The sequence below is a fragment of the Salvia splendens genome, chromosome 20, assembly GCF_004379255.2.
Source record: "Salvia splendens isolate huo1 chromosome 20, SspV2, whole genome shotgun sequence".
Taxonomy (NCBI): domain Eukaryota; kingdom Viridiplantae; phylum Streptophyta; class Magnoliopsida; order Lamiales; family Lamiaceae; genus Salvia; species Salvia splendens.
Window position 1 is genome coordinate 23,305,814 of NC_056051.1, and position 27,367 is coordinate 23,333,180.

Consider the following 27,367-nt stretch of genomic DNA (forward strand, 5'->3'; position numbering starts at 1 on the left):
ATGTGAGTATGTGTTGGCCTTTTGAATGTTTGAACTTAGACGTGATAGAATTCACTAGTGCTTCTTGGACCTATATAGATAAGAGCTTTTGGCCTTTGAACACACCAGCGGTTTGGGTTAGAACAGCGATACGTGCATACTCTCTCTCTCTCTCTCTTCTTCGGTTTGTACTCTTTTTTATAGCGAGGCGGTTGTTTCTGTTTTTCATAGATGGCGCGTATGTTCCGAACCCCGCGACGGTTATCGCGATAGACTCAGGGCACAGAGGGTGCTCAGAGGAGATAGAGTGTACCGGAAGAAGGATCACGTACCGTTGATCGATTCGTGGCACACTTCGACACCCTCTGGAGGGCAGCTCAGGAGTTCGGAGTGACAGAGCATGACGGCATGAGAAGCTAATAGATTTGCTTCCCGATAGCTGGAAGGAGTGGGCCGAAAGAACGCGAGGAAGTACACGTGGCATGAGCCCGCTACCGACGACATGGTGGGTGACATGGCTGGCTTTCGGAAAGCCGTGTATTGTGCACTGGTGGACTCTCGAGAGGAGCAGCCGCCCACAGGAGGTGGAAGAGAGGGTCGTGTATCAGGACAAGTATGTGAGCATGTACGAGGGTGAACAAGGGTATGAAGATGTTTATGAGGAGGCTCTGCCAGGGAACTCCGAGGAGGACGACGACGAAGACCCGGAGGAAGGGCCTATGGATGAGGATGATAGAGTCGTAGTCTAGAATAGAATAGTTCGTTGTTTTCTTTCAGTTTTTGCTTTCTGTACGATCTGCTCTTGGGAACAATGTTGGCCTTCTTTCTTTTAATGAGAATTTGGATTCTGATATATATATCCTATGTGTTGCATCTTTTACTACATGAAGTTTTATAAGAAAATTTTGAGAAAGTGGTAATTTTTGGATGAGAATTGTAGTAACACTTTTTGGATATTGAATCAGAATGCCGCCAAGACGTGCACGCCAACCACGACAAGAACCCCACGTGGAGGCACCACCTCCACCACCACCTCCACCACCACCCACCTCCACCCCGCCTCAACAAGAAAGATTCATAGTTACGTTCTCAAGGCAGAATCCCCCAAATTTGACGGACAAGGAGACCCATCAAAGCGGAAGAGTGGATACGCGGCCTCGAGCGTATCTTCAGGGTCATGGAGTGCACAGATAGGGAGCGCATTGCTGTGCTACCTTTCAACTGTCAGGTGCTGCCGATTACTGGTGGGAGACTCGGCAAAGAACTATGATCCTGCACGCCTGGAGGCGCTAACATGGGAGGAGTTTAAAGTAGAGATCGATAACAAGTATGTTCCAAAGACGTACAGACGGGCCAAGTGTGTAGAGTTCCACACACTAAGCCAAGGCCGAATGACTGTAACCGAGTATGACCGAGCCCCCCTCGCGCAGATGGCACGATATGCGCCCGAGTTGATGGACACCGATGAGAAATGGGCGGTGAAGTTCCGGGCCGGGCTCAGAGATGAGAAAAGGCCGCATTGGCCTGTCGAGGAGAACTCTCCTACTCGGAGATCTTGACTTGTGCACTGGACGTGGAAGATGCACTCCCTAAGCCAAGAGTTGTGGCAACAACAAACGCGACACCTCTACAAGCTCAGCCGGGCCACCAAGAGAAGAGGAGGTGGGATGGTGACCAGGCTCAGTATGGTGGTAAGAGGCCACAACACATGAGGAACCCACCCTACAATGGCGGGAGACAGAATACTTTCCACCGAGGGCAAACTTTCCGCCGAGGAACCTCAATGTGGAAGGTGCTTCAAGTACCACGCCGGGGAGTGTCGAGACCCTAGGTGCTTCAACTGTGGTGGGAGTGGCCACTACATCCGAAATTGCCCAAACAAGCACATGGGAACGGGAACGAGAACAGAACCAGCTAGGTTTCCGTCCACAATCCCAGGCACTACCTGCACCTCCACCGCAACAACGCCGCCAAGGATTACCGTCGCAAGCAAGGGCCTACGCCTTGAAGGGGAAACAGCCGGCAAACGGGAAAGAAACCTTTGAGCAAGGAAACTTGGCAGGTATGGGCACACTTCTAAATATGCCTATAGTTGTCTTGTTTGATACGGGTGCGTCGCATTCCTTTATATCAACGTCTTGTGTGGATACTTTGGAATTACCTACTGTTAAGACCGAACCCACTATGAGTGTGACCTCACCGGTAGGCGGGGCTATAGATATATCCCGATCTTGTGCATGTGTGAACTTTGGAATAGGTGAACTCAGTTTAGTGGCTTATAATTTGCAAGTAATGACGATGGGTAGCGTAGACATAATCTTGGGTATGGATTGGTTAGCGGAGAACCACGTTACCCTTCATTGTAGAGAAAGGAAATTTCGTTTGAAACCCCCGGAAAAGAGCCGATGAAGTTTCACGGAGTCCCAATGAGCCGACGCAAGTCCATTATCTCTGCGCTGCAAGCCACTACAATGATGAGGAAGGGATGTCCAGCGTACCTTGTTTATTTGAATGGGGAGGAGAAGAAAGACAGGAAGATAGAAGATGTGGCGATAGTGAGTGAATATCCCGACGTCTTCCCCGATGCGTTGCCAGGACCCCCACCCGACAGACAGGTAGAATTCACGATCGATCTGGAGCCCGGATCGGCACCAATATCCAAAGCACCTTATAGAATGGCGCCAAAAGAGTTGGAGGAGCTTAAGGTGCAACTGCAAGAGCTACTGGATTGGGATTCATTAGACCTAGCGTGTCACCATGGGAGCACCAGTGTTGTTCGTAAAGAAGAAGGATGGAACGATGAGGATGTGCATCGACTACGGGAGCTAAACAAACTAACGCTGAAGAACAAGTATCCACTACCAAGGATAGACGACTTGTTTGACCAACTTCGAGGGGCAGGAGTCTTCTCTAAGATGGATTTGAGGTCTGGGTACCATCAGCTGAGGGTTCGGCGAGAAGATGTACCCAAGACAGCTTTTCGAACAAGATATGGTCATTATGAGTTCGTTGTAATGCCTTTTGGACTGACGAACGCCCCGGCAGTGTTCATGGACCTTATGAACCGCGTGTTCCATCCATTTCTGGATCGGTTTGTCCTGGTTTTCATCGATGACGTGCTTGTTTACTCAAAGAACGAGGAGGAGCACAAAGAGCACTTGAGAACCGTCCTAGCAACTCTAAGGGACGAGAACTATATGCCAAGTTCAGTAAATGCGAGTTTTGGCTCAAGGAAGTAAATTTTCTTGGACATGTAGTAACTTCAGATGGAATTCGTGTAGATCCGGCCAAGGTAGAAGCGGTGCAGGAGTGGAAGTCACCTTCTACACAAAACGAAATCCGAAGCTTTTTAGGACTTGGCGGGCTATTATCGAAGATTCATCGAGGGATTCTCGAAGATAGCAAGGCCAATGACGCAACAACTGAAAAAGGGAGTCAAGATGATTTGGACGCCAGAATGTGAGGCGAGCTTTCAGTTGTTGAAGGAGAAATTGACCACCCGCACCAATCCTAGCTGTGCCGGAGCCAGAGACTGACTATGCGGTATATACGGATGCGTCGAAGGTGGGACTGGGATGTGTGCTTATGCAGAAGGGGAAAGTGATTGCATATGCATCGAGACAATTGAAGCCCCATGAACTGAATTATCCGACGCATATGACTTGGAACTGGCAGCTGTGGTACATGCTTTGAAGATCTGGAGACATCATCTTTATGGAGTCCGTTGTGAGATATACACGGACCATAAGAGTCTAAAGTACTTCTTGAGCAAAAGGAGTTGAACATGCGCCAACGTAGGTGGCTCGAGTTGGTAAAGGACTACGATTGTGGTATAAATTACTATCCGGGAAAAGCAAACGTAGTGGCCGATGCTCTTAGTAGGAAGTCTCAATCTCAGCTGGCCACCTTTCTTACTATCGAAGAGAGTATAATCCAAGAGTTCAGTAAGATGGCGCTTGGAAGTGGTGAGAATGCCCGAGACTGTGGAAGGGATAGTAGCCACGTTGGTGATGGAACCCGACTTAAGAGCCAGAATTGTAGAAGCTCAACGGCGAGATACGTTACTAGAAAAGATTCGCTCAGAAGTGAGGACGGGTGAACTCGGAAATTTTCGTGAGGCAGCGGATAATGGTCTCACATACAAGGGAAGGTTGTGTGTGCCTAAGGATGAAGGCCTGAGGATGGGAATCATGAGAGAAGCACATGAAACCCCATACGCTGCTCATCCAGGGAGCACCAAAATGTATCAAGACTTGAAAAGACAGTTTTGGTGGAACGGTATGAAAAAGCATGTTGCGGCATTTGTGGAGAGATGCCTAGCATGTCAACAAGTAAAGGCGCTACACCAACGGCCCTATGGGAAATTGCAACCCCTCGAGATTCCGGAATGGAAGTGGAAACATATTGCAATGGACTTTGTGATAGGACTGCCAAAATCCCAGCGAGGGAACACGGTGATTTGGGTGATTATAGATCGCCTCACCAAATCTGCCCATTTTGTGCCGGTTCGTGCCACTTATGGATCCGATCAGTTGGCTAAGGTATATGTACGGGAAATTATACGCTGCATGGAGTCCCAGCGACAATCACAATCTGATCGTGATGCTAAATTCACTTCTAGATTTTGGACAAAGCCTGCAGCGCGAGTTGGGGACTAAGTTGAATTTCAGTACAGCGTTCCACCCGCAAGCCGACGGGCAGTCGGAGAGAACGATACAAGCATTGGAGGACATGCTACGAGCCGTGGTGCTAGATCGAGGCGTAGGTTGGGAAGAAGTGTTGCCCTTGGTAGAGTTCGCTTACAATAATAGTTACCAGGCGACTATCAAGATGGCCCCATATGAGGCCTTGTATGGAAAGAAGTGTAGATCGCCACTTTATTGGGATGAAGTGGGTGAGAGAAGAATTCTCGGACCAGACTCTGTAGAAGAAATGATAGAGATTGTCCGACAAATCCGTGGGAGGATCAAGGAGGCACAAGATCGACAGAAATCTTATGCGGATGTTCGAAGGACCGAGTTACAGTTCGAGGTCGGGGAAAAGGTCTTTCTGAAAGTTTCCCCTTCTAAGGAATAACTCGTTTGGAGTGAGGGGAAAGCTGAGACCCCGATTTATCGGTCCATACGAGATTTTGGATAGAGTCGGCGTGGTAGCATACAGATTGGCCCTACCACCAAGCTTCGGAAATGTGCACAACGTCTTCCATGTGTCACAATTGAGGAAGTATGTGTATGACCCCACACACATCGTTCACCAAGAAGAAATGATGGTCCTAAATCCTGATCTAAGCTATGAGGAGAAGCCCGAGGCCATTGTGGATCGAAGAGTGCAAGAATTGAGGAATAAGTCAATCGCTTCGGTGAAAGTACGGTGGAGGAATCATGGAATCGAAGAAGCAACATGGGAATCAGAAGATAAGATGAGAGAGAAGTTTCCAGAGCTGTTTGAGTGATCTAACAAATTTCGGGACGAAATTTTGTTAAGGTGGGAGGAATGTAATACCCGAAAATTTGTGGAATTTTATTCTTTGTTTAAGGATGAAATTTTTATGATTTTGTGTTTAATATATGGTGTGGAAGTATTTTTTTGATTTATATATTGTTGTGGATATGGGATCTTCTACCTAGACAAATTAAAATTTGGTTTTATTAATTCAGCTATGTTTTAAAATTCTAATTAATCAATTTAAACCTCTCTCTCTCTCCCCTTTTTCGAAATCCCTTCCCCATCACCCCATGATGTTCTCAACTTCCTCCACCCTCACATAACCGATCCTTTTCTTCCCCTTTCCTTTTCTTTTCTCTTTTCGGTCACTCTCTCAATCTCTCCCTCTCTCTCTCGCAAAGTTGCTCTCTCTCACTGGTAAGTCTCCCTCCTTCTCCCTCTCGGTTTTTATCTTCTTCCTTTCACTCCCTCTTATCACCTCCTTGGATTCCTCAAGGTGATACCCTCCTTCGTCGTGAATCGGAGTCGGAAAAGGAAGTAAAGCTTTTGCGTTTCGTTTGAACCATCCGGGGAAGGTAACCCCTAACCCTTGTTTAATTCGAAAACTCATGCATATAGGACGTTTTGGTTGGTTTAGATGCTGAATAGGGTTTGTGGCTATGTGATATGGTTGAGCATGTTTTTGATAGTAACTGGCAGTGGGTTCCGACCCCTTTTTAACTTAGCAAACGATCTCCGTTGGGTACGAATTTTGAACTGTGTAAAGTTTAATGTGTCTTTTGTGTGGTGTGTAAATTTCAGCCTCTTTGGATGTCGTATGAATTTATTATGATTTTTGCAAGTAAACTGCGCAGTTTCGCGAGTTGTGTGTTTTTGGGAGATGTTTTCATGTGCAAGTGGCGTGTTTCTGAGTGATAGGTTTTTGTGATGAATGTGGGTGTGTTTGGCCAAGAGATGGCTCGGAGGAATCAGTGTTTGGTTCGAGAGTTTTCGTGTGTGTTGGCCGAGAGTTGTTGGGTTCAGCCTAGGGCAGATTTGTGGAGAGTCTGGAAGGGATGATCCCAGGTGTTTGGGTGTGTTTTGGGATGTAGAATGCGTGGTGTGTTTGTCGTATAGGGTTTGAGAATCGGAAGTTGAAGGAAAGTGAGTGTACACGGAACCAGCGGCCGAGGTGCCGAACAGACGGCCGAGGTGCCGAGCATAAGATGCCGAGGTGCCGAGCAGGCGGCCGAGACGGTCGGTCGAGGTGCCGAGCCGGAAGGCCGAGATGGTCGGCCGAGGTGCCGAACAGGCGGCCGAGCCGGTCGGCCGAGGTGCCGAGCCGGAAGGCCGAGATGGTCGGCCGAGGTGCCGAGCTGTGCCGAGACAGGTGCCGAGCTGAGCCGAGACAGGTGCCGAGCTATGCCGAGACAGGTGCCGAGCTGTGCCGAGATAGGTGCCGAGCTATGCCGAGACAAGTGCCGAGCTGTGCCGAGACAGGTGCCGAGCTGTGCCGAGACAGGCGGCCGAGGGTGCCGAGCCAGGCGGCCGAGACGGTCGGCCGAGGTGCCGAGCCAGGCGGCCGAGACGGTCGGCCAGGCGGCCGAGACGGTCGGCCGAGGTGCCGAGCCAGGCGGCCGAGACGGTCGGCCGAGGTGCCGAGCCAGGCGGCCGAGGTGCCGAGCCAGGTGGCCGAGATGGTCGGCCGAGGTGCCGAGCCAGGCGGCCGAGACGGTCGGCCGAGGTGCCGAGCCAGGCGGCGAGACACCGAGCCAGGCCGAGACGCCGATCCTTTTTCCGAGCTTTTTCCGAACCTTTTCCGAGCCAAGTGAGCCGTTGCACAGTAAGGGTATGCCAGGACTTGGAGTGCTGTGTTCGTGTGTCGTGTGCGCGTTTTGGGTACGTCGTTTGCGTGCGGGGTGTGTTTCGAACGTGTGACTTTGTGTGTTTGTTTTGTAATATGTTGTTAAGTGTATGTACGTGTAACGTGCTAGATGTTGAAGTCGTCCACGTAGGAATCATGCATTGTCGTTTAAAGTCTCGTCTCTTCTGACTCTAATCATGATATTATTTATCTTTCAAAAGGGTGATCTTTTTCGAGGAAAGTGTGGTTGAAGGGAATTATTTTAAAGCTAAGCAATCGAGGTGGGCTTTTCTACCCTACTTTTATGTGGGTTATCTTTAAATACGGACTTTGTTCCGGAAATGTTTATGGAGGTGAACTGTTTGTCTTGCCAATTATTTCGTTTTGAAACCTATCTGAAGTGGTTTACCACATATGTTTAATCGAATTCGGGTCTGTTGGGCTGCGAACCCTCAGGCTAGTGTACACGAGACTGGGGTGCCATCTGAGAGCAAGTTGGCCGGTCTAGTTGACCTGGGGTGTGGCCACGCCCCTTGTCATGGTTTGGATCAGATAGTGTATGATTGAGGGAATAAGGGTGGCAATATCGGAAAATGACTGCGCAGTCGAATTTATGAAATGTATTTTGTGTACTTGGGTTATTTTCATTATACTCAAAACCCCAATGTTACACTGTTATGGCATGACAAACTATGTTTTTGGCGTGTGTCCACTGAGTGCAATAAGTACTCAGCCCTGCATGTTGTTTTCTTAATGTGCAGGTTGAGCGGCGATGGGGAGAACGGATGTTGAGCAGTTAAAGCCAAAGGGTGTTTTTATCTTTTGGATGGTGTCGTGTCGTCATACCCGGCATCATCGGTCTTTTGGTCTTTTCCGCTGCTTGTAAACCGTCACGATGTTTTCATTTAAAACTCTGAATACTTTAACTCAAGAATGTCGTCACAGTACTTTGTTTTGAATTGAATTTCCTTTTACTAAATGTTTTCGGGTCAAATATTCTCGTTCCCCCTTTCTTCCCCGCTTCTTTACTCCTCCCCTAGTCGCGGTCCACCGTACTTCCTATCCTTAGGAAATGCGGGCGTGACAGTAAATCTCTGTGTCGTGATCTGCATTTTCCTGCATTCATCACCATCAAAAATTCGCCAAACCATCAGTAAACAATATGTAAAATTGAAAAAATAGGAAATAGATAGAGAGAAAAATAATCGTAGGATTGTTCGTGTGATCTGGACTAATTAATGTCGACTAAACTAAAAAACTTGACTATTTTATGGATGCACTGACAAATAGTTTATTTTGTGATTTGTTTGGAAAGAAAATGGCCATTGCTTTCAAAGACGTGGCAGCATAGTCTTTACTTTGTCCAGATTTAATTCACATTAAAAGAAAAATTAAATTACAACAAGAAAGTTGAATAAAGAAGTGTCAAATTGTAAACTTTACATTATAAATATATCTGATGTATGATGCTCAGCCGATACCTTCACAGAGATCAAAGAAGTAAACTGGTAAGTTCATCTCATATTTCTATTTCTCTCCCCTCAAATTCCACAGCTACACCTCACACAAAAACAAATATATATGGATTAGTGGATGGCTGAGGATTTTTTGGGTATTTTGGATATTGGGCTGGCTTTATTTTTTCAATTTTTTAGTTATGAACATTTTATGACTGTGAATGATGAATCGATTGTTTTTGTTTGTGGTCTGATTATTACCATATTTGACTCCTGGTCCAACTTTTTAAGTAGCAAGAGGCTGCTACCTTATTGGTGATCATTGAAAAAGTTGTCTTTTTTTAACAGTCTATGAGATTTATTGTCAAGACCTACTTTTTTCTTCTTTTTTTTTAAAATTTTTTTTTCTGTTTTCAAGATTTGGGACTCTTTATTTTATTGATAATGATTTGCTGAATGATTCAGAATATTGATTAGTTATTGGGATCTCAACTGATTAGAAGTGCAGATCTTTATCTTTTGAAGTCATTCGATCTTACTTTGTTGAAAGCTAAAGATTTCTATGAGATTATGAATGATGATTTTTCTACAAATGCTACAGTTCTGTTTGAACCCTTGAAGTTGAATCTGTATAAGCATTTCCTGCAGTTGGAATTTTTAAGTCCTCGTCAACATTATGAAGTCGATAACTAGCTGCTTTTGCTTGTCGAAAGCTAAACATGCTGCAGGGTTCGATAACCACGCAGTTCTTGCTTCTGAGACGGCTTGTGAGTCTATAATTTTTCAAATTATTTCACCCTCACATTCTTGATCCAATGCATTCATAACTGATTGGTAATGGTTGCAGTTAACATGAACGAAGTAGAGGCGCTCCAATCCCTGTTCGAGCAACTGAGCAGTTCAATTATTGATGATGGCCGAATTCACAAGGTAAGTTTCATTTCTTCGTTCATTCACTACGAGATCAATGTGTTTTAGGTCTAACAGTTCGTTTTGTTACAGGAAGAATTCTTGCTTGCACTTTTCAACTGCAGCAGCACCAAGAACATCCTAGCAGAAAGGGTTCGTATATTTTGTCATTCATCTTTCCGGACAGACAGAAAAGAATATTATGGTCTATGACGAAAATTTTCATAAAATCGATGATGTTTCTGCAGCTGTTTACTCTGTTTGATCTAAAGAAAAATGGGGTGATAGAATTTGGGGAGTTTGTTAGAACACTAAACATCTTTCACCCAGACACTCCACAGCAAGATAAAATAGCATGTAAGTATAATTCTCCCGAATGACTGAGGATTTCGTATTTTCGTTGCAGTTGCATTACAAATAGTTTGTTCTTAAACTCACGCAAAATGTTCCATTGCAGTCGCATTCAATCTGTACGATCTCAGGCACACTGGATATATAGAACGAGAAGAGGTGAACACTTAATCGCAATAATATAGTACATCGCTTGGGAAATGTTGTTATTTGCAATCACTGACTCACAACTCTTCTCTACAATCTCTAGTTGAAGGACATGGTGCTGGCTACTCTCAGAGAATCGGAATTGTCACTTTCAGAAGATGACGTTGAAGCAATAGTCGACAAGGTAAAGATCGGGTTTTTCCTTTTTATTTCTTTCTGATATCAGAAGCTTACTTCATTACTAATTTTTCCCACAGACACTTCAAGAGGCAGATTTGAATGGAGATGGGAAAATAGACCTAGAAGAGTGGAAAAAATTGGTAGCCAAGTATCCGTCCCTTACAAAGAACATGACTCTCCCACATCTAAGGTTAGTCGTCCACCTCACTAAGATTCTCAATCCGACATGGTAACGAGCTGAATCTAACGATACCTTAATATTTTTGGTCCAAATCACAGGGAGATAACTCTAGCATTTCCAAATTTTGTCATGGAGACGGAAGTAGTCGACTCAGAACTGGTCTGTTGAAACCAAAAACCTATTTCTTTAGATAATTTTTGCAGTTTCACGGATGAAAAGGAAGATTTTCACTGGAGCAGCAGCAATATGTTGAGGTTGAATGTATAATACTGTGTTTCTCAACACCAGGCTATTGCAATTTGCAAAGTGTGATTCATGTTGTAAACTAAACCAATTTCATTTCTCAATGAATTGTAATACAAATGCTTTTTCTACTGCCTTTTCACAATAGTTTGTTCTTCTATGATCTGTACTTACAAAAAGAAAAGAAAATTCTCTACAATCGAGTGAAGTATCTACCATGCCTGTTTTGAGGGATCAATCGTTGGCATTTTGAGCTACCATCTCCTGCAAATTCATGGGGTAGCACATGTTGACATGGAGGCCAGACCAGATATTATCAGCAAGGATCTCGTTGACAGCTCCCGTTGGATGAAACTGATCCCACCATATATGACCAGAGGCGTTCGAGCAAGCCATGTCAGAAGATATGCAAAGTATCCAACCTTTATACTGGCCTAGGCCGCAGCATGCATCACTCGTGACATTAAACCCTGGAAATGAAACCGGGAATCTAGAATTAGACGCAAGTTCTCCTAGCAGGATATGAAACAGAGCGATTAACATTCTCACCGTAACGATCAGAGTTCTTCATTATGTCCATTGAGCCTTCAAATGCATCGCAGAAGACAATGTTGGCCCCTTCAAGCTTGTGGTTGAGTTCTTCGACCATGTATCTCATAGCATAGTTGAACTCCACTATCATGTCATTTATCATCTCTACACACTCTCCATTCTCGCTCTCATACAGCCATAAGTAATAAGGGGCACATCCCAAAGGAGCTAGTCCCATTACAACCACGTTTCTCACATTTGCAGTGTACAGATTCTGCAATACAAGTATAGCAACAATCTTTAATAACAAGTTCGATATTCAATTTCGATATTTCCTTCATTACCTAAGTAAAGACACTCACTTAAACATAGGAAAAATCACAACAACATGGAAGAAAAAGTTCCAAAAGAAATGAAGAGTAAGAAACGACAGAGCATAATCCTTGCAGGTTACCATAGACTAGTCTATCTCAATAATATGTGGATGCAGAAGCAGAAAGGGCAGACGAAGATTCATTACCTGAATCTCGAGCTTCATCGCCCGGGCTAGGAACTGGTTGAATCTCCAAGGCAGGTACAAGGATTGCACTTTGGATTCATTTAGGAGATAGTAGTGTATGTAGTCATTGCTGCCAATCGAAATGTAGAATATGGAGTTGGAAATAAGATTTTTTGCTGCAACCTCTCCCATGGTGATAATGAACTGCTGAAATGTGTCCATCACCTGCTGGATCTGCTGAGTGAGAGAAATATGTTGCCCCTACATAAAATTTCGAAACAAGATGTTACTATGTAACGCAGGAAACAAATGCAATCCACAAATTTAGCATTTGAAGCACTAGAAACTTTCTTTACCAATTCAGAGCCACTCGACAGGATTATCCCAGCACCAGCAGAAGCATAGTTGACTCCTCGAATCATGTCATCGACCGAGCCAGTCTGCGCTAGGAAACTCGGCACAAACGGAAGCCCAAGCTGAAGCGCTGTTCAAACCATCGATTCATGCATTTATTCATCAAAAAGGAAGATCAAGAATAGAGCCATTGGAAATCCAAGAATTCATCTTTGCCTATTCAATAATTCAATGCTGATAAACACAATACTATCCTCAAGATCAGAACCTAACTTAAGAAATTAAAAGCCCTTTCTGTAGAAAAACATATTACCAACCAATCAAGAACCCTAGTTTTTACCTTCCAAAACATCAATTAGTCCAAAAAGGCATTAAATCAGAGAAAAGGAAACTTCAAGATTGCAATCACCAGCAAAGTAAGATGACAATAAACTTTCAAAAATTGAGATTCACATTCACAAAAAAGCCCCAAAAAGTGAAATTACCAATATAATCAACAGGGATTCTTCCATTGCAGAAGCGGCCGGTGGGCTGATGGGTGTCGAAATCTCTGCCGTAGGGGGGGCGATCGGCGCGGGCGAAGGTGCCGAGGAAATTGTTGGTGCCGCTGTCGACGGAAGAATCGCCGATTATAAACAAGGCGGGAACGCGCGGCGAAGAAATGGGCGCCGGCGCTTGTGCTGGAGAGGAAGAAAGAGTGTGATTGGAGAGCTGAGCGATGACTTCTTGGGGGAATTGGAGGGGCGTGGTGCCGTCAAGAAACAAGATTGTGAGGAGAAGAAAGCAGCTCAGAGGTGAGAAGTCCATGAATTTCAGCATGGGAGAGAGAGGGAGAAAGAGATGGGTGTGCAATGCCAATGGCGGGATATCTTAAGCAGTTTGAATAAAGATGGAAGCCCGGAAATGCCCTTGCTGGAGTGTAGGTGCCATGGCCGCGTGAGATCAAATCATCTCGAGCTTGTTTCAGAGTTATTATGCCTTATTTTTTCACATCGATTTGGCTTGTGTCAGTGCCATAGCTCTACAAATCCTCCTTTACATACTCAATTATTGTATGTATATTTGGCTTACATTTTTCACATTCATATTGATTCTATAAAGGATAAATGGTCGATTTTGTCACATCATTTGAGCCGTTTATTGAAAATGTTCCCCGTTTAGATAATTACTATGCACTAACTATCATTTCATTTTCTAGAATAAATTGTCCTTAAAAAAAAGACCTTAGCCGAAATTACACGTTGATGTGTAATTTTGGTTAATTACGTCGATGTCCACTTTTGGTTGTCACGTCAATTCCGATGACCATAAAAAATTTTCAAGACATCATATCCAGTTATCCACAAAGGAAAGATGAATATCAAATACACAAAGGAAAGATTAATATCAAATGACAATAACCTAAACAATAAAATATTTCTAGATAAACGCTACAAACAATGAGATAAAATTAATCATATATTTTTTTAAAATATTTGTTTGAATTCCTATCAAGCTACCCATGATTCATCATTGTAACTTTTGGTACCCCAGTAATTTTGATTTAAAGAAATTCCCACACGATAAAAGTTGGAATTAAATAAAAAATAATTATAGAAAAAAAATCTTACAAAAAAATATTTTCAAAGACGCCTTCATATTATGTTTGACTAAATTAATCACTTGTGAAAATTAACAATAAATCTATGTAACTAAATTTTGTACAACCGAAAAATTAGTTTATTTGAGAAACAAACTAGTTTATTTATGCATTTAATTAAAATATATAGACACATATACAGTACATGGAACGTGCATAATATTATGGTCATATATTAATGATTTGTGTATAATTTTTTTTACTTTTTTGGAACCTTAAAATATAACTAATGCATATTTTAATTCAAATTTGAAAAGCAATAGAGAGACAATTCAAATATAAAAATTGAAAATTGAAAATGAGGCCGAAGAGTCGAAGACTAAAATTACTAACTATATTTATTATTTTAATATATAATTAACACATTAAAATTACTAATATAATCTTATTTTGGTGGTATAAAGTTCACTCGAAAATTAATGCTCCCGTTTACAAAATGACTCATATCCCAAAAAATTAAAAAAAAGAACATTAAAATTGATGACACATTGGCAACTTTGCAGTCGCAACTGTCACCGACTTCCACATACAGCAAATCTGAAACAAAATGACTCCGTGAAATCAAACGCCTGTGGTGGGAGCAAAGAAACCCTTGCAAAAATGAGTGGGCTGTGGTCCGAGAATCCGACTCCTCAGTATCAGTGGTGCTTGATCTGCCCCAGGTGTAATGCCAGAAGCTGCCGCCGCAAGCAGTCCCACACCAAAACTAACCCCGATCGCTACTTCTACTCTTGCCCCGATGTCACTCCTCTCATTCCTCTTCATCCCATTTTCCATCTTCCTTCTTGAAAGATTTTACTAACTTAGCCCCTTTTCTTGTCTTTATTGTGATTTGTAGGTCAATTTTTCAAGTGGGAGGACGATGTGAAGCCCCATGAATGGATCAGAGTGCCTTGCTGCGGGGGCTGTAGCGCCGGAGTTTGCCGGGTTAGGAGGGAGGTTTTCGGACCCAGTGCGGGTCGGGTCATGTTCATGTGCAGAGTAAAGGAGGTATCTTTTTTCCCCAATTACTATTCAAGAATAGTAATTGGATGGTGGTGATGATGAATTGATGATGTTCCCTCTTTGTTTGTTAAATCTTGAATTTTGATCATATGTCATTGGTTGCTTAGTGAACTAGAAGCTGAGCTCAGACTCTCTCTGAATTTAGATAAATGTTCAAAATAATTGGATGATGCTGATGCTGATGGTGGTGATCATGATGATGATCCCTCTTTGTTTGTTCAATCTTGAATTTTGATCATATAATCATTGGGTACTTAGTGAACTAGAAGCTGAGCTCAGATTGTGTCTGAATTTGGATAAATTTTCAAAATTTGGTATTCTTTTTCCTTCGTAGATTGCTGGCTTAATGTGCTTGATTTGCTCTGTCAACTGATTTGTTCAATACTTGAGTAGTCTTTGATGTGCAATGGGGAGTAGATTATATCTTGCGGCATGAGTATTGATCAGATTTATATTTTGTAGAATTACTGACTAACTGCACTGAATTATGTATTATTGTATTTTATACTTTGAAATCATATACAGGGAGAAGGTTCGTGTGGGTATAGAGTTTGGCAAGACGAGCTGGAAATGATGGAAGCTCGTCAAACAGAGGAAAGGATGATCCCGTCTCTATCAGGAAGGGTAGATTGCAACGGTGGAGTCACTGATGTTGTCGAGAACGACAGCAAGCAGAGGGATGGAGGGACAGATCATGTTTCATCTTTGGTTGAACCTTCAGATGATCTCGTGTGTCGTGAAGTAGAAGTAACCCCTCGGAGGATGGATCAGTTGAAATGCCTGGAAGAAAGATCTAATTCGACTTCAAGGAGACCTCACAAACGGTCACGTTGTGGAGGTATAATAGGTGATAAATCTATCCTTAGTTCTTTATGTCGAGAGTGTGTAAGTCTACGAACTAGGAAAGAAATTGATAATGGATTTTGGAAAGATCCTAGTGTTCATACAGTATATCGAGGGAAATATCATTCGAGAAATAGAGTACTTCAGTTTCTCATCTTTTCTCGTTTCTCTTATTTGAAATACTCTTACAGCTTCCGGTTTTTCAAATTATGCTAGCTTTGCGACAGTACGTGTAGCACTGAAATCTACTTCAACTAGACACTGTTGGATGGCGGATGCAATCCGTGGGAATCTAAGCACTGAACTCAATGGCTGGTGGGGAAGGCTTGTTTTCCATCCGAAGCGCTGCTTGATGAGTTATGAACTGAAACCATCCACCACGTGTAAGTGGGAACCGCCCTCTTTTTCTTTCGGATTTTATTGTTGTGTCTTGCAAATATTTTCACTGTCTAATGGTTCCAAAACTGATAATAACAAGCAGTGTGCCTTACTGTCTTGAGCTTGAGCAGCAGGCGTTGGTTGTGTTTCGTTCTAACCCTTAGTTTCCGTCTGATTGCTCTCTTTGTAGCTGTTTCCAATCCTCTAGAGTTTGTGGTGCAAGACATTTTGGTGAACCTTAGTGGTTCAATCACCCCGGGAAGAAATGCAAAGGCAGTCGAAGGCTATAGAATGCTTTCGTTCAATCTGGAACAGCATCATAGTCCTATAATCTAGAATGCCTCCAGTATGAGCTTCTTGCCCGTCTGGAGACAATGGATGTTAAAGACCACGCTGCCATGACTCAGGAGGCGGAAGCTACGTTTGCTGCTCTAGATTGCTTGCTTTTCGATTACAAAGATTTCAAAAGGCACGTGGATGAACTGATCCGCTGTGCTTCACAGTTGTTTGAGATTGACCGAGCTATTCCCACGGCTGATTCTAATCAGAAGTTGATTGAGATCTGTTCTACAGAGAGAGAGGCTAGATGAGATCAACCGCGTGCATGCTGAGGCGCTCGAAGCCCTGATCGACAGCAAGAATCACATAAAAGTTTTGCAAGAAGAGATCTCTTCTGCCCTTGACCGGCTGTTCCAGATTGAAGCCGATGTATCTTGTTGTGAGGTTGAGATGAGGTGTTTGGAGATCGAGCTCGAGAAAACATCTCAAAACAAGGAGGCGTTGGAGGGCAAGTACTTGATTGCATCTAAAGAACTGGAAGAGTCTCAGAAACTCATCAAACACAGTGAAGCAGAACGAAATGCTGCAAAGGCTGCATTCGACCGGGCAAGAGCATTGCTACGAGGATAGAATTGCACACGAGCTGCCTCATTGTTCATGTAACGTATCTAGGAGTATCTAGGATCAAAATAATGCCTATTCTAATCTGTAATCTATCCTTGTAATATGATACCTCTTGTTATAAATTGTGGTTTTGGTGTATGACAATGTTAACTATATTGAAGCTAAATAAAAGAATGCAGATTATAGTAAAAAGTGATAGTATCCAGTATTTTATTAAGTTTAGGGAGTTTGAGTTTGGAAACATACAGCATTCACACTCTCATAATAAACACACTGTGCCGGAGATTACTGGTACAAAAGCTACCTATTACAGCACACACCTTCACTTGGCTGGTTCATAACCATAGGGATTCTTGCTAGCCCAGTTCCACTGATCCCGACACATCTCGTCGATCCCAAATTTCGCCCTGAAATGGAAAGCAAAACTAGCTCAACAAACTACAACTATAAGCAGTAAAATATGGCAACCAAATAGTCACACTTACTTCCATTTCAACTCCTTTTCAGCTTTGTCCGTCTCTGCATACACGATCTCCGCATCACCCGGTCGTCGATCAGCCATCACCAACGGAAGTTTCTGCAACATCACAACAAGAGTTTTATCTATTTAATTGTCCAAATATGATATGATGTATATATACAGCACCATGTGGCATTTATTTCAACGAATTAATCATCGAATGAGAGTAAATATATATGCTTCAAGAACTTACCTTCCCAGATGCTTTCTCAAAGGATGCTACCATTTCCAATACAGATGTGCCCTTCCCTGTCCCAAGATTGTACACCTCACAGCCTGCAGGTCACGTGCATTATCGAAAATCAAGGCTCAAAACATAACTAATCAATTACAGTCGATAAACTATCTGAGTCCTTATAGCTTAGGATAAGGAATTATTGGCATCAAATTATATTCTAGTTGATCAAATTTACCAAAAAAAAGTGTATAGATGAAGATGATATGGACAGTCAAGTTTTCCAATATAAATAGAACACGGGCAAAATAAGTAATTAGGAAAATTAAAAAAAATAAAAATAAAAATTTATCAAGATGAAACTTAACCGTCGTAAACAAAGTATCGGTGTGCAAGATATATACTAGTGCAATAATCTATGAGCTGACACCACAAAAAAGTAACAATAATTATAAGAATGACTACACCCGACTCAGAGCGCATACCTACAGAAGTATCAGAGAGTTTGTTCAAAGCAGCAATATGGCCATCTGCTAGATCCACAACATGGATATAATCACGCACCTGAATATCACATATACAGCTGCAATTTAATAAACATCTACTACTTAATTCAGATAAATTTACAACTATGCAAATATCAAGCTCATGCTCGAATACATCTGAATATTATGTATATTAACTATTTAACCCCCACCAACCTTTCCACTCCAACAGTCCACAATAGACTATGTTGCTTGTGGAAATCGAAGTATATTTTAACATCATTAACTAACGAACAAGAGTTCTAGCATGTCATACGTAATACTGAGTCTATAAACTGAAAAAATTGGCCCTGGAGATTTTCAAAATGGTTCGCTATATGTATCTGTGCACAAAGACAACATGAGTTCAGACAAAGGTACTTACTCCCGTTCCATCCTTTGTCGCGTAGTCAGTTCCATAAACTGTAAGTGCAGGTCGCCTTCCAACGGCTACTTGTTGCACAAAGGGCATAAGGTTGTTTGGAATTCCTCTTGGATCTTCGCCAATATAGCCGCTGGGATGTGCACCAACTGGGTTGAAGTACCTTAGCAAAATGATCTTCCATGTGGGGTCTGACTGGTAAAGATCACGGCATATCTCTTCGATGAAAAGCTGAAATAAAGACCGTAAAATTTCAAGTGATTTTGCTAATAGTACAAAATAACAACTCACAAATACACAGTAATGTAACATATAAACACAGCTCATATGTACACAACCAAGACAAATGTTAAACTTATTTTCTATTCTTGCCAATATCTTAGATTAGATTCATTTCTCAAATTCCATTAAGATGAATTTGTAAGTTACCTTTGTCCTTCCATAAGGATTCAGAGCACTAACGGGAAACTCCTCTGTGCATGGGACCGTTTTTGGTGAACCATACACGGTAGCAGAGGATGAAAACACTAGCTGAAATGTGAGAATGAGTATAATCAGCACGAAGAGAATGAAATAAGTATTAAGTATGTGGGGTGGTAGCAAAATCGGGCTAGTTACCCTTTTACATCCATGTGCAGCCATGACCTCTAACAGAACAATTGTACCAATGAGGTTGTTGTTATAATACAGCAAGGGTTTTTGCACACTTTCTCCAACTGCTTTCAATCCGGCAAAGTGAATAACAGCATCAAACCTTCATAAGGTGAGAACGAGGTGTCGAAGATGTTACATAAGAAATTCTGGATACACATGTATACATAAAGTAACTTCACTATATACTAATCTAGTAGTATCATATAAAATGCACTGTTTGTATACTAAGATAATTAAATTCTAGGAGAACAAAAAAGTACATACGATAACATTGTATCAGGTAAATCCTTTGTATATACAAAGAAAATATAAAAGAATGAAGTGTCTTGAAAAGGTTGAAGCTTAGTATTATTTGACAATAAATATGATCAATGTAGCCAGTGGATGAGAATCTTGAAGAAATAACAATCAACGACCAGGCATCCATCTATTTCTCTAAATAGAAATCAGCATACAGGAAAGAGCATATGGCACTTAGGATTTTTTACACTAACAATAACATAATTTTGATTTATTTGACGGTCGAGAACAACTAAACCACAAAACTTAAGAAGACTTACTTTTGGGAAGCAAAAAGCTCCTCAAGTGCAGGCTTGTCCCGAAGATCAATCTGCATCCAACCAAAAAATGGAGAAGATAGTAAGCTAAACATTCTCTCACACAACTACAGCTGCATTAGAAACGAACAATCATATCAAGCAAAATATTCTAACAGAATATCTATTAATTATTACTATAACATCAGCCCGATCTAGTGCATCAAAGTCATTATCAGTTCAAACAATGCTAAGGAAAGGTCCCCCCCCCCCCCCGACGTGGCATATTATTCACGTATTTCCACACAACAAAGCCAAAACTCTGAAAGGGTGGCATAACATAATCAGCACTAAAAAGTAAACTTTATTATATTTATACCACAGAACTCTCTACTTCAAATTGATCACACACCAGTGGAAACCAACTAATAAGGTGATGGATCAAACTTTACTTCAAGCATAGAATTGCAGACCAACCATTAAATTCATTAATAAACACTTTGCAAACTATTGACTCTAGTTGACCACTCCTAAAGCCGGATCTCTCCACTTCCAAAGCCAAAATCATCCGGAGAAACCAAGAACAGCACAGATCACAGAAAACACCAAGAACAATACAGATCAATCGCAAAACAAAAAGCCCTCGTAGAATCCAAGTGCACCACAACTAAAGCACAAGTCAATCCCACCAACCCCCAAATCACATCACAACTCAAAACACCAAAAAACTCACTCAAAATCCAAAACCCAAAACCCAAAAAAGTTATGGAATAAAAAAGCAGTCTTGACAAGTAAAAAACCTTATGAAAAGTGAGATTGGAGCCCTGCTCCCCAGCAAGTTCCCGGACCCTCTTGAGGGAAATTTCCGACGAATTGTCAAGATTATCCACCACCACAGCCTTGTAACCGCCGAGCAACAGCTGCAGCACGGTGTGACTGCCAATGTAGCCGGCGCCGCCAGTCACCAGAATAGTCGAAGACATGCTTCCCAACTACTTCACCCAAAACTATGAATTTGTCGAGTAAATTGATAAGAGAACCAGCTGAGATCAGAGTGTGAGTAAAGTAAACAGTGTATATATATACCACTGAGATCGAATAAGGGCACTGCAATTAGAGGCTCGAAATAATTAATTCTGTGATTTTATACAATAAATAAATACTAGTACTATGAAAACTGTACCTTTCGCTGATTGGATGATCCCTGAAAATTATACTTATGGAGAAAAAGGGAGATGGGTCAGGTTAATCAATGTCAATATCAGATGTAGAGATTCTTGTCTCGTTGTCGATAAAGTTCTGCCTTTTATAGAATTCCCAGAAATAATTTTGAAGGTTTTATATTTCTGGGAATCAATTTGAAGTTTCTTAGAACTTTAAACTTTTGAAAAGTTGGCATTTTGTCAAAGTAGTAGAATTCAAGAATCGGATACAGCGCTTTCTTGGCCGGCTTATCGAATTCAAGAATCGGATCCTCAAATATTCATATCCAGAATCTATCGATTTTAATTCTAAAATGAAATGCATATTTTAGTATAAATAAAAATATTCATTTTAATTCAATGTGTAATTAAAAAATTGTGTTTTCTTTTAGTGAATTTTTAGGTGGAAATATGTTAGCTCTGTGATTATGTAATTTTATGAATGAAATTAAAATGTTTCCAAATTTTTTTATCATGGTAGGTTTAGCCAAAGCGATTAGGGGACCTATTTTAATGAAACTTTTATTAATGCTTATTAAAAGTTAGTGTTACTATAATTTATAGTATGATTAAAGAGGCGTGCTCAAATATAAAACTGACCTAACTTTGTTCTATAAAATAAAGTGCATAAAGTATAAACCGACAAGAAAATTTTATGACTCTACCAGACATATTTCATAGTGTAATTCTATGTTTTTCAGTTTTTGTTTGAATATTGTTCGGTAATTTCTCCCTATTAATCGAAATGGGGATTTTTGTGAGATTAATTTGAGTATCAACATATATTTTGTGGGATTAAATTTACATTTTTCTGAAATTTTAATACTAGTAATAAGTTATTATTTCTATTTTGTGATTGCACAATATGTTATTGCATAAATTAGATAGATGAGCAATAATTAATTTTTTCAAACTATCTATTGGTTAATTATCATGAGATTACTTTAGAGAAAATTCTCGGAAATTCAGCAAGCATAAAAAGCAAGGGATCTTTCAACTTTACCATATTCCACTATCATTTTTCATTTGCATAAACAATGTCAACCTTTTCATCTCTTAAACTTAAGTATAAAAATAATATTTATATGACAGTCTAGGTGTTTATGTAAACTTAAAAGTGACATTGAAAATAAAAGAAACAATATTCAATATTCAAAATATAATAATGAAATGTGAATCATGAGGTCTTTTCCAATTATCACCAATCAACATTGCTTGAATCTACGGCAATTCCGGTAAGACCTAATTGTGATGGTTTGTGAGACCAAATTTATAAATAAATTCTTTCAGAATGATTATTAATTAACCAAGCCTTTTTTCATATATGGCTCCACACAAATTTGGTACCACCAGCTCTAATTTTATATCATAGTCCAAAAAGGTTTATCTGATAAAGATGAGCACACAATGGTGTAACATTAAAGGATAAATAAATTTTCATTTACATTCGTCCATTTTTACAATGTATAGCTAGAGATTAATTCCTAAGAAAAATAAATGTCAAAATATCCCATCCTCAACCACAAGAGATGAACACATTATGCTGTCTTACTCCATTGTGTAGATTAATGGAGCATATTTTCTCATATTATTATGAGAAAAAAATCATAAAATCGACACACTTTAGCAATCATAACTAGCCGGCCTCGAACGTCTCTTGCACAACTTGGATTGCTTAGAGTGATTAACCTCGAACCTGTACAAAATGGATGCCAAGCCCGCACCCCATCTTATTCACCGACTACCTGTCTGAAATCTGGTCGGCAGGAAGAGGCTCGGAACTAAGAAGTCGTTCAGCTTCATCGTTTGCCTCAGCTTGCAGTCTCCATTTCTGCAATGACACAAACATAAATGTCACATACAATAAGCAATTTCAGTTTTTCTAGTTTCGCAAATTGAATACGACAACATGCCTCTTCGAGATTCTCAAGTTCCATGATTTTCTCTATCTGCTGAGCAATGTTTTCCTGCCAAAAAAACAACACAATGGAATCTGTTCATTAAGATTGTTTTTGTATGATAAAAGCTGTTGAGTAGGCAGTTTCTACTTTCTATGTCTTAAACCACAGAAAGAAGACGACATACCACATTGCTGACTGCTTCCGCAGCAACCACATCCACGTCCAGTTCTACCTCAATTTCAATCATTGAAGATATCTGAAAATGGTAAACCATAACCATGTGCTGTTCATAACTTAAATCTCCAAATAATTTAAACAAGCATCATTTTTCTGGAACAATTACATACTCTTGCATAGCTCTCGATCAGTTCAATCCGAGTCTTGAGAGAACTCTCCAAGCCTTCACGCACCCTTTTGACTCTATTTCTTCGAGCACTAAAATAAAAGATAAATTCCAGTTAACGAGCAATTCCACAGATCGAACCCAAATATTTCAAGTTGAGAGAGTGGTCATGAGAGAGGTAGAAATTAGACACAAACCGATAAGAAGGTTCTCCAACAGCATAAATTTTGTTCTCCAACTGGCACATGCGAGCAAGCATCCAGACCTTAAGGACAATATATTGAGTAAACGTAATTAAGAGAGATGGCCCTTGTCCAATCCTATAAGTGCATTAGCATATACAGGCACATAGATGAATTGCAAATGTTTCTTTAATTAGTATATTTTCAAACAATTTAAAATAAATGGGATGAACAGTCAGTAACCAGCAATCAGTATTAGTATTCCTGGGCAGAACCTCATTTTCAGCCGCTTTCTTCAATTCCTTGATGCGAGACTGAAGTACGTCATACTGAGATAACAGCTGCTGCCTTATGGATGTTACATCCACTAGTCTTTGTGGAAGCTGGCAACGGAAAAGACATAAACAGTTAAGCATGACTGTGGAAGACACTTGCTCAAGGTTTGAAAAAAAATGTATATTAAGTAGCTAAACTGTTGAGGAAGTCGCATATCTAACTCGAACAGTTGGGATTAAAATTAGAACATAATACTTCCTTTCAATTGTCACTTGATATTTACAGAATAGCATCGTGAATAAGCTATAGGCTTTTAACATACTGGGAGGTAAAAATCACATGATTAGTTGCCCGTGAGACATATGTGTGATGTGACATTATTGACTCAAAATGAAATCTGGGAAAAATAAACATAATCGCGTGCACAAAGCATCTGATCCTAGCTACTCAGCCAAAAATCTATATGCATGTAGAAGCTAGAAAATATTTATAGATATGGAAAACTTTTAACGACCATCATAACAGTTCAAGAGTAGAACAATTCTATGAATGATAAGTTTTCAAGCAGAAACTGAATGCTGCAGGGGCAGTAGTTTATCAAAGAGACCTGCCTTGTTAAGCTGAGGAAGAACCAGACTGCTAAAAGTTGCACCTACAGCCACCGAAGAAAATGCAGCAGCTGCAATCAACGGAGGCAAGCTAGGATCAAGCATTCCAGAGGCTGCGTCACCAGTAGCAAGCACCACAAGAGTGGGGAATAAAATAGATGGACTCAGCATGGATCTGGTCGCATCTTTTCGAGGGGCTCTTAATAATCGTGATTCTCTACCATCTTTATGATTGGTCAGGCACATGGGCTCACCAGGGTAGAAATTTGGAACTCTTGCACTCAGCTTTATAGGACCAACCTCTCTGTAAACACTTAATGGAGCTGCTATGGCAACAGTAACTCTTTCTCCTTCCTGAGCAGGGAGATCGACCGTTTCAGTGGCAAACCTGTGTGTTCTTGCTAAGCCGGAAGGGGTCTCCACCTGCAGGGGGCATGAGTGATTGATCTAGTAAAGCTTGTCATCATTATATAAAAAAGCAAAGTGGTAATATAACAGAACTGCAGACTTTCAGATAGGAACTTCAAAGCAAATGGGTGTCAAGTTCTCCAAAGGGGTTTCCGTAGGTGTAAAGAGTAGTTTTAAATTTTAAAACTTCACTTGACATCACATCAAAATCTAGGAACAAAAGCATTCAAACTTGATGTATCATATACCCACAAATGAAAAATAAATTTATAAAATTATTACCACAATGGAGTGAACAGCAGCTGGAATATCTTGTTTCGTAATTTGCAAGAATTGTAGCGCTCGTTTCCATGCAGGGACATCCATGCTGCGTTCGGCAGTAGGAGGTCCTTAGAACAAGTGAATATCCCAGGATCAACACCATGTGCATTTACACTTTCTTATTTATTGGCTAAAGTAAACAACAAATAAAACAAGCATCTTGTCACTGAGAGGCGTGTGGTGATTTTAGACTTGTCTGTCACTTACTAAAGAAAATGCCTTCACATGTCAAGAAAGACAAGGAACTTAAAGAGTGCATCTACAGGAAATGAGAATAATGTACCTAATTTCTTCAGATTCAATGCTCAGGATGTTCCCTGAAACTAGTTCATACTGATAACGACACTTTGAACATGATACGACCTGAAAATGAAGCGTGCATATTAACAACTAAACAGAGAATTTGCAACTACCACGATCTAAAAAGAATGTCCTAAAGAAAATGAGACAACAATTGATCAATTTCTTCAATGAATCTTAGGCATACGTGTGGCCCTAAGAACTTCTTTTGATTGCTATAGTTTGCATCCTTTATTGGTCTGACCCTATTTTGGGCAACAGATCGTGGCCACTCACTCAGTCACTCATAAGGAGTACTATAGAGAAATAAGGCAAAATCATGAAATTCCTTTTGCTAATGAACCACAAAATTCGATGGTACACACTCACTTAAGGAACCATTTACGATGATCCAATTGACTCACTAACCGGTGTAGAATAAAATGACAGTGCTGGATCGATAGCCACTAACACGGACTGGTAACTGAAAAATTAACTGTAAAATCGAGATTGTATGCACATACCTGAATGCCTTGCTGTGGTTGAGCGACAGAAACAGCTATCATACAACTGGGGCATCTCACCACCTTACCGAAAGGAACCTGAAAAAAATTATTACAGTTTCTTGGTAAGGAACATCTTCTGCCCATGTTAGTTTTGTTCTGGAAAGCATGCTTAAAATTTCAGACATAATCTCACAAATCACAATAATTAGGAAAGCCTGGAAGGCGGCTGTTGATAAAGCAATTTCATAAAATTTGCAATCTTATACCCACCAAGCACCAAGATAAATTTCAAAGTTTAAAGGATCCAAAAAGTGTTATATCGGCAAATTGTCTACTACTATAAGATAACAATAAGAAAGTAAAAAAGAGAATCTACTTCAAATGAAAGATGAATCTGCACAAATTGCAATACTATTATGAGGGCCATGAACTGTTTATCATTTCAGAAGCCGGTTACTAGCTATAATCATCACTCATCAAGCTTGTACAACCAGATAATAAGATCTACAGTATGCGAAATGCGTAGATATGGAACTTAACCCTTGACATATTCATACTCGACAAAATGGTTACATTTTCTCCCAATATCAGCAATCATGACATACAATTAACACCATACACAAAAAGGAAAAGGAATTACCAAGGAGAGACTTTGAGGAGACTTAATGCAACAAAGATCAATGATTTTCCAAGTTTCATTAAAAAAATTGATCACACAACTACAAGAAAGTACAAACGTCGTAATTAAGCGATAAATAGATACCTCTTCACCGGGAGACACTCCCACTCGGCAAACACAGTCAACCACCCTAAGGGCATCTGAAACCCTTAGTAATGCAGCAAGGCCCTTCACTAGCAAGGTATACGTATCTACATCCGGCCTTGACCACTTCAATCTCTCCACTGAAGTAGCATTCTTCCCCCAACCTGTTCAACGAAAGTGTTAAACCCCAATGGCAAAAGTTGAATCACAATAGCATTACCAAAACAAGTAAAAATGAATCCAACATAAATTTCAGAGAAAAAAAGACAAAACATTTGCGAGTTTTTCATTACCAGAACCAAAGGTAGAGCGCATGGCGGAGAATACGGAGAGGGACAAGTCAGCATTGCCACGATCAAGGGCGGCAGAGATAATCAAGCGGCAATCTGAAGCAGTGATAAGGCCGGCGCTGCCTCGCTCCCCCGAAATCAAACGCAGGGCCTCGGCGGCGTCAGGGGCGGCGGAGACACGGGCAAGCAACACTTGGTCGAAGAGGTCCGAGGCCAGCTTGCTCCCTTCCTCCGGCGAGGAGGAGACCTGGCTGTTGGCGTTGGAGGCGGCAGCGGTCTGTTTGGGAATGGGAAACAAGTAATGCTTTTTCTTGGCGGGAAAGAGGAAGCAGAAGTGGGTGGTGGTGGTGTGTCTGGGTGGGTGGTGAGTTGGGAGTGGGAGCAAAGGGGAGGAGCACCACCACCACTGAAGATTCATGTGCTTGATGAGATTTTCGGAAAGAAACAAATTTCAAGCGTAAATTGTGGGATTTTTTGGAGAGAGAGAGAAATGCCGAATTCGGAGGTGTGAAGTTGGGGATGATGGATGAGAGGCCGTGCACAACTGATAAAAATCCAATCTTTTTGGGAAAAATGATAAAAATCAAATCTTTATCGAAAAAAGATCAAC

At 41.1% G+C, this 27,367-nt stretch overlaps 5 protein-coding genes across 8 annotated transcripts; 2 read left to right on the forward strand and 3 right to left on the reverse strand.

Moving 5' to 3' along the window:
• The first annotated feature begins 9,116 nt into the window (after positions 1 to 9,116).
• LOC121780608 (calcineurin B-like protein 7) lies at positions 9,117 to 10,866 on the forward strand. Its single transcript, XM_042178220.1, has 8 exons — positions 9,117 to 9,491; positions 9,572 to 9,654; positions 9,727 to 9,786; positions 9,882 to 9,990; positions 10,091 to 10,143; positions 10,235 to 10,315; positions 10,389 to 10,501; positions 10,591 to 10,866. The coding sequence occupies exons 1-8, from the start codon at positions 9,401 to 9,403 to the stop codon at positions 10,658 to 10,660; spliced, it is 660 nt and encodes a 219-aa protein (XP_042034154.1). The 5' UTR covers positions 9,117 to 9,400; the 3' UTR covers positions 10,661 to 10,866.
• An 87-nt stretch (positions 10,867 to 10,953) lies between these two features.
• On the reverse strand, positions 10,954 to 13,094 carry LOC121780607 (GDSL esterase/lipase 7-like). Its single transcript, XM_042178219.1, has 5 exons — positions 12,605 to 13,094; positions 12,122 to 12,249; positions 11,787 to 12,026; positions 11,285 to 11,540; positions 10,954 to 11,205 (listed from the first exon to the last, which is right to left on the reverse strand). Exons 1-5 carry the CDS (start codon positions 12,936 to 12,938, stop codon positions 10,970 to 10,972), a joined length of 1,194 nt encoding a protein of 397 aa, XP_042034153.1. The 5' UTR covers positions 12,939 to 13,094; the 3' UTR covers positions 10,954 to 10,969.
• Positions 13,095 to 14,253: 1,159 nt separating this feature from the next.
• LOC121782527 lies at positions 14,254 to 17,025 on the forward strand. 3 transcript variants are annotated; one of them, XR_006046419.1, is made up of 5 exons: positions 14,254 to 14,499; positions 14,597 to 14,748; positions 15,289 to 15,610; positions 15,823 to 15,989; positions 16,175 to 17,025. XR_006046419.1 is itself a non-coding variant. In XM_042180402.1 (5 exons), the coding sequence occupies exons 2-5, from the start codon at positions 14,725 to 14,727 to the stop codon at positions 16,318 to 16,320; spliced, it is 684 nt and encodes a 227-aa protein (XP_042036336.1). In that variant the 5' UTR covers positions 14,254 to 14,499; positions 14,597 to 14,724; the 3' UTR covers positions 16,321 to 17,025. The 3 variants fall into 3 exon arrangements, 1 of the variants encoding a protein (XP_042036336.1); XR_006046420.1 differs by having other exon boundaries at positions 15,289 to 15,601; XM_042180402.1 differs by having other exon boundaries at positions 15,798 to 15,989.
• Positions 17,026 to 17,067: 42 nt separating this feature from the next.
• LOC121782526 (UDP-glucose 4-epimerase GEPI48) lies at positions 17,068 to 21,125 on the reverse strand. 2 transcript variants are annotated; one of them, XM_042180401.1, is made up of 10 exons: positions 20,862 to 21,125; positions 20,479 to 20,685; positions 19,703 to 19,752; positions 19,107 to 19,242; positions 18,918 to 19,019; positions 18,492 to 18,719; positions 18,068 to 18,146; positions 17,601 to 17,683; positions 17,373 to 17,464; positions 17,068 to 17,294 (listed from the first exon to the last, which is right to left on the reverse strand). In XM_042180401.1, the coding sequence occupies exons 2-10, from the start codon at positions 20,659 to 20,661 to the stop codon at positions 17,210 to 17,212; spliced, it is 1,038 nt and encodes a 345-aa protein (XP_042036335.1). In that variant the 5' UTR covers positions 20,662 to 20,685; positions 20,862 to 21,125; the 3' UTR covers positions 17,068 to 17,209. The 2 variants fall into 2 exon arrangements, with proteins under 2 accessions (XP_042036335.1, XP_042036334.1); XM_042180400.1 differs by lacking the exon at positions 20,862 to 21,125 and having other exon boundaries at positions 20,479 to 20,756.
• A 1,168-nt stretch (positions 21,126 to 22,293) lies between these two features.
• LOC121780903 lies at positions 22,294 to 27,318 on the reverse strand. Its single transcript, XM_042178559.1, has 12 exons — positions 26,761 to 27,318; positions 26,468 to 26,631; positions 25,723 to 25,800; positions 25,203 to 25,282; positions 24,881 to 24,965; positions 24,194 to 24,613; positions 23,582 to 23,689; positions 23,322 to 23,389; positions 23,129 to 23,216; positions 22,966 to 23,037; positions 22,794 to 22,847; positions 22,294 to 22,711 (listed from the first exon to the last, which is right to left on the reverse strand). Exons 1-12 carry the CDS (start codon positions 27,173 to 27,175, stop codon positions 22,622 to 22,624), a joined length of 1,722 nt encoding a protein of 573 aa, XP_042034493.1. The 5' UTR covers positions 27,176 to 27,318; the 3' UTR covers positions 22,294 to 22,621.
• Positions 27,319 to 27,367: the final 49 nt, after the last annotated feature.

Bases quoted from the DNA above. Each gene is read 5' to 3' on its own strand.
- LOC121780608 (XM_042178220.1), top strand. From the start codon at position 9,401: ATGAAGTCGATAACTAGCTGCTTTTGCTTGTCGAAAGCTAAACATGCT. The intron at 10,144-10,234 runs GTGAACACTTAA...TACAATCTCTAG, and splicing joins GATATATAGAACGAGAAGAG to TTGAAGGACATGGTGCTGGC. The intron at 10,316-10,388 runs GTAAAGATCGGG...TTTTTCCCACAG, and splicing joins TTGAAGCAATAGTCGACAAG to ACACTTCAAGAGGCAGATTT.
- LOC121780607 (XM_042178219.1), bottom strand. From the start codon at position 12,938: ATGCTGAAATTCATGGACTTCTCACCTCTGAGCTGCTTTCTTCTCCTC. The intron at 11,541-11,786 runs GTAATGAATCTT...CTTGTATTGCAG, and splicing joins CGATGAAGCTCGAGATTCAG to AATCTGTACACTGCAAATGT. The intron at 11,206-11,284 runs GTGAGAATGTTA...TTTCATTTCCAG, and splicing joins GAAGAACTCTGATCGTTACG to GGTTTAATGTCACGAGTGAT.
- LOC121782527 (XM_042180402.1), top strand. From the start codon at position 14,725: ATGTTCATGTGCAGAGTAAAGGAG. The intron at 14,749-15,288 runs GTATCTTTTTTC...AATCATATACAG, and splicing joins TCATGTGCAGAGTAAAGGAG to GGAGAAGGTTCGTGTGGGTA. The intron at 15,611-15,797 runs GTGATAAATCTA...ATACTCTTACAG, and splicing joins ACGTTGTGGAGGTATAATAG to CTTCCGGTTTTTCAAATTAT.
- LOC121782526 (XM_042180401.1), bottom strand. From the start codon at position 20,661: ATGTCTTCGACTATTCTGGTGACTGGCGGCGCCGGCTACATTGGCAGT. The intron at 19,243-19,702 runs GTAAGTCTTCTT...CACCTTATGAAG, and splicing joins GAGCTTTTTGCTTCCCAAAA to GTTTGATGCTGTTATTCACT. The intron at 17,465-17,600 runs GTAAGTTCTTGA...GTGATGTTGCAG, and splicing joins TTGAGAAAGCATCTGGGAAG to AAACTTCCGTTGGTGATGGC.
- LOC121780903 (XM_042178559.1), bottom strand. From the start codon at position 27,175: ATGAATCTTCAGTGGTGGTGGTGCTCCTCCCCTTTGCTCCCACTCCCA. The intron at 24,614-24,880 runs GTAATAATTTTA...TGCCCCCTGCAG, and splicing joins CTGCTGTTCACTCCATTGTG to GTGGAGACCCCTTCCGGCTT. The intron at 23,038-23,128 runs GTATGTAATTGT...TACCATTTTCAG, and splicing joins TGATCGAGAGCTATGCAAGA to ATATCTTCAATGATTGAAAT.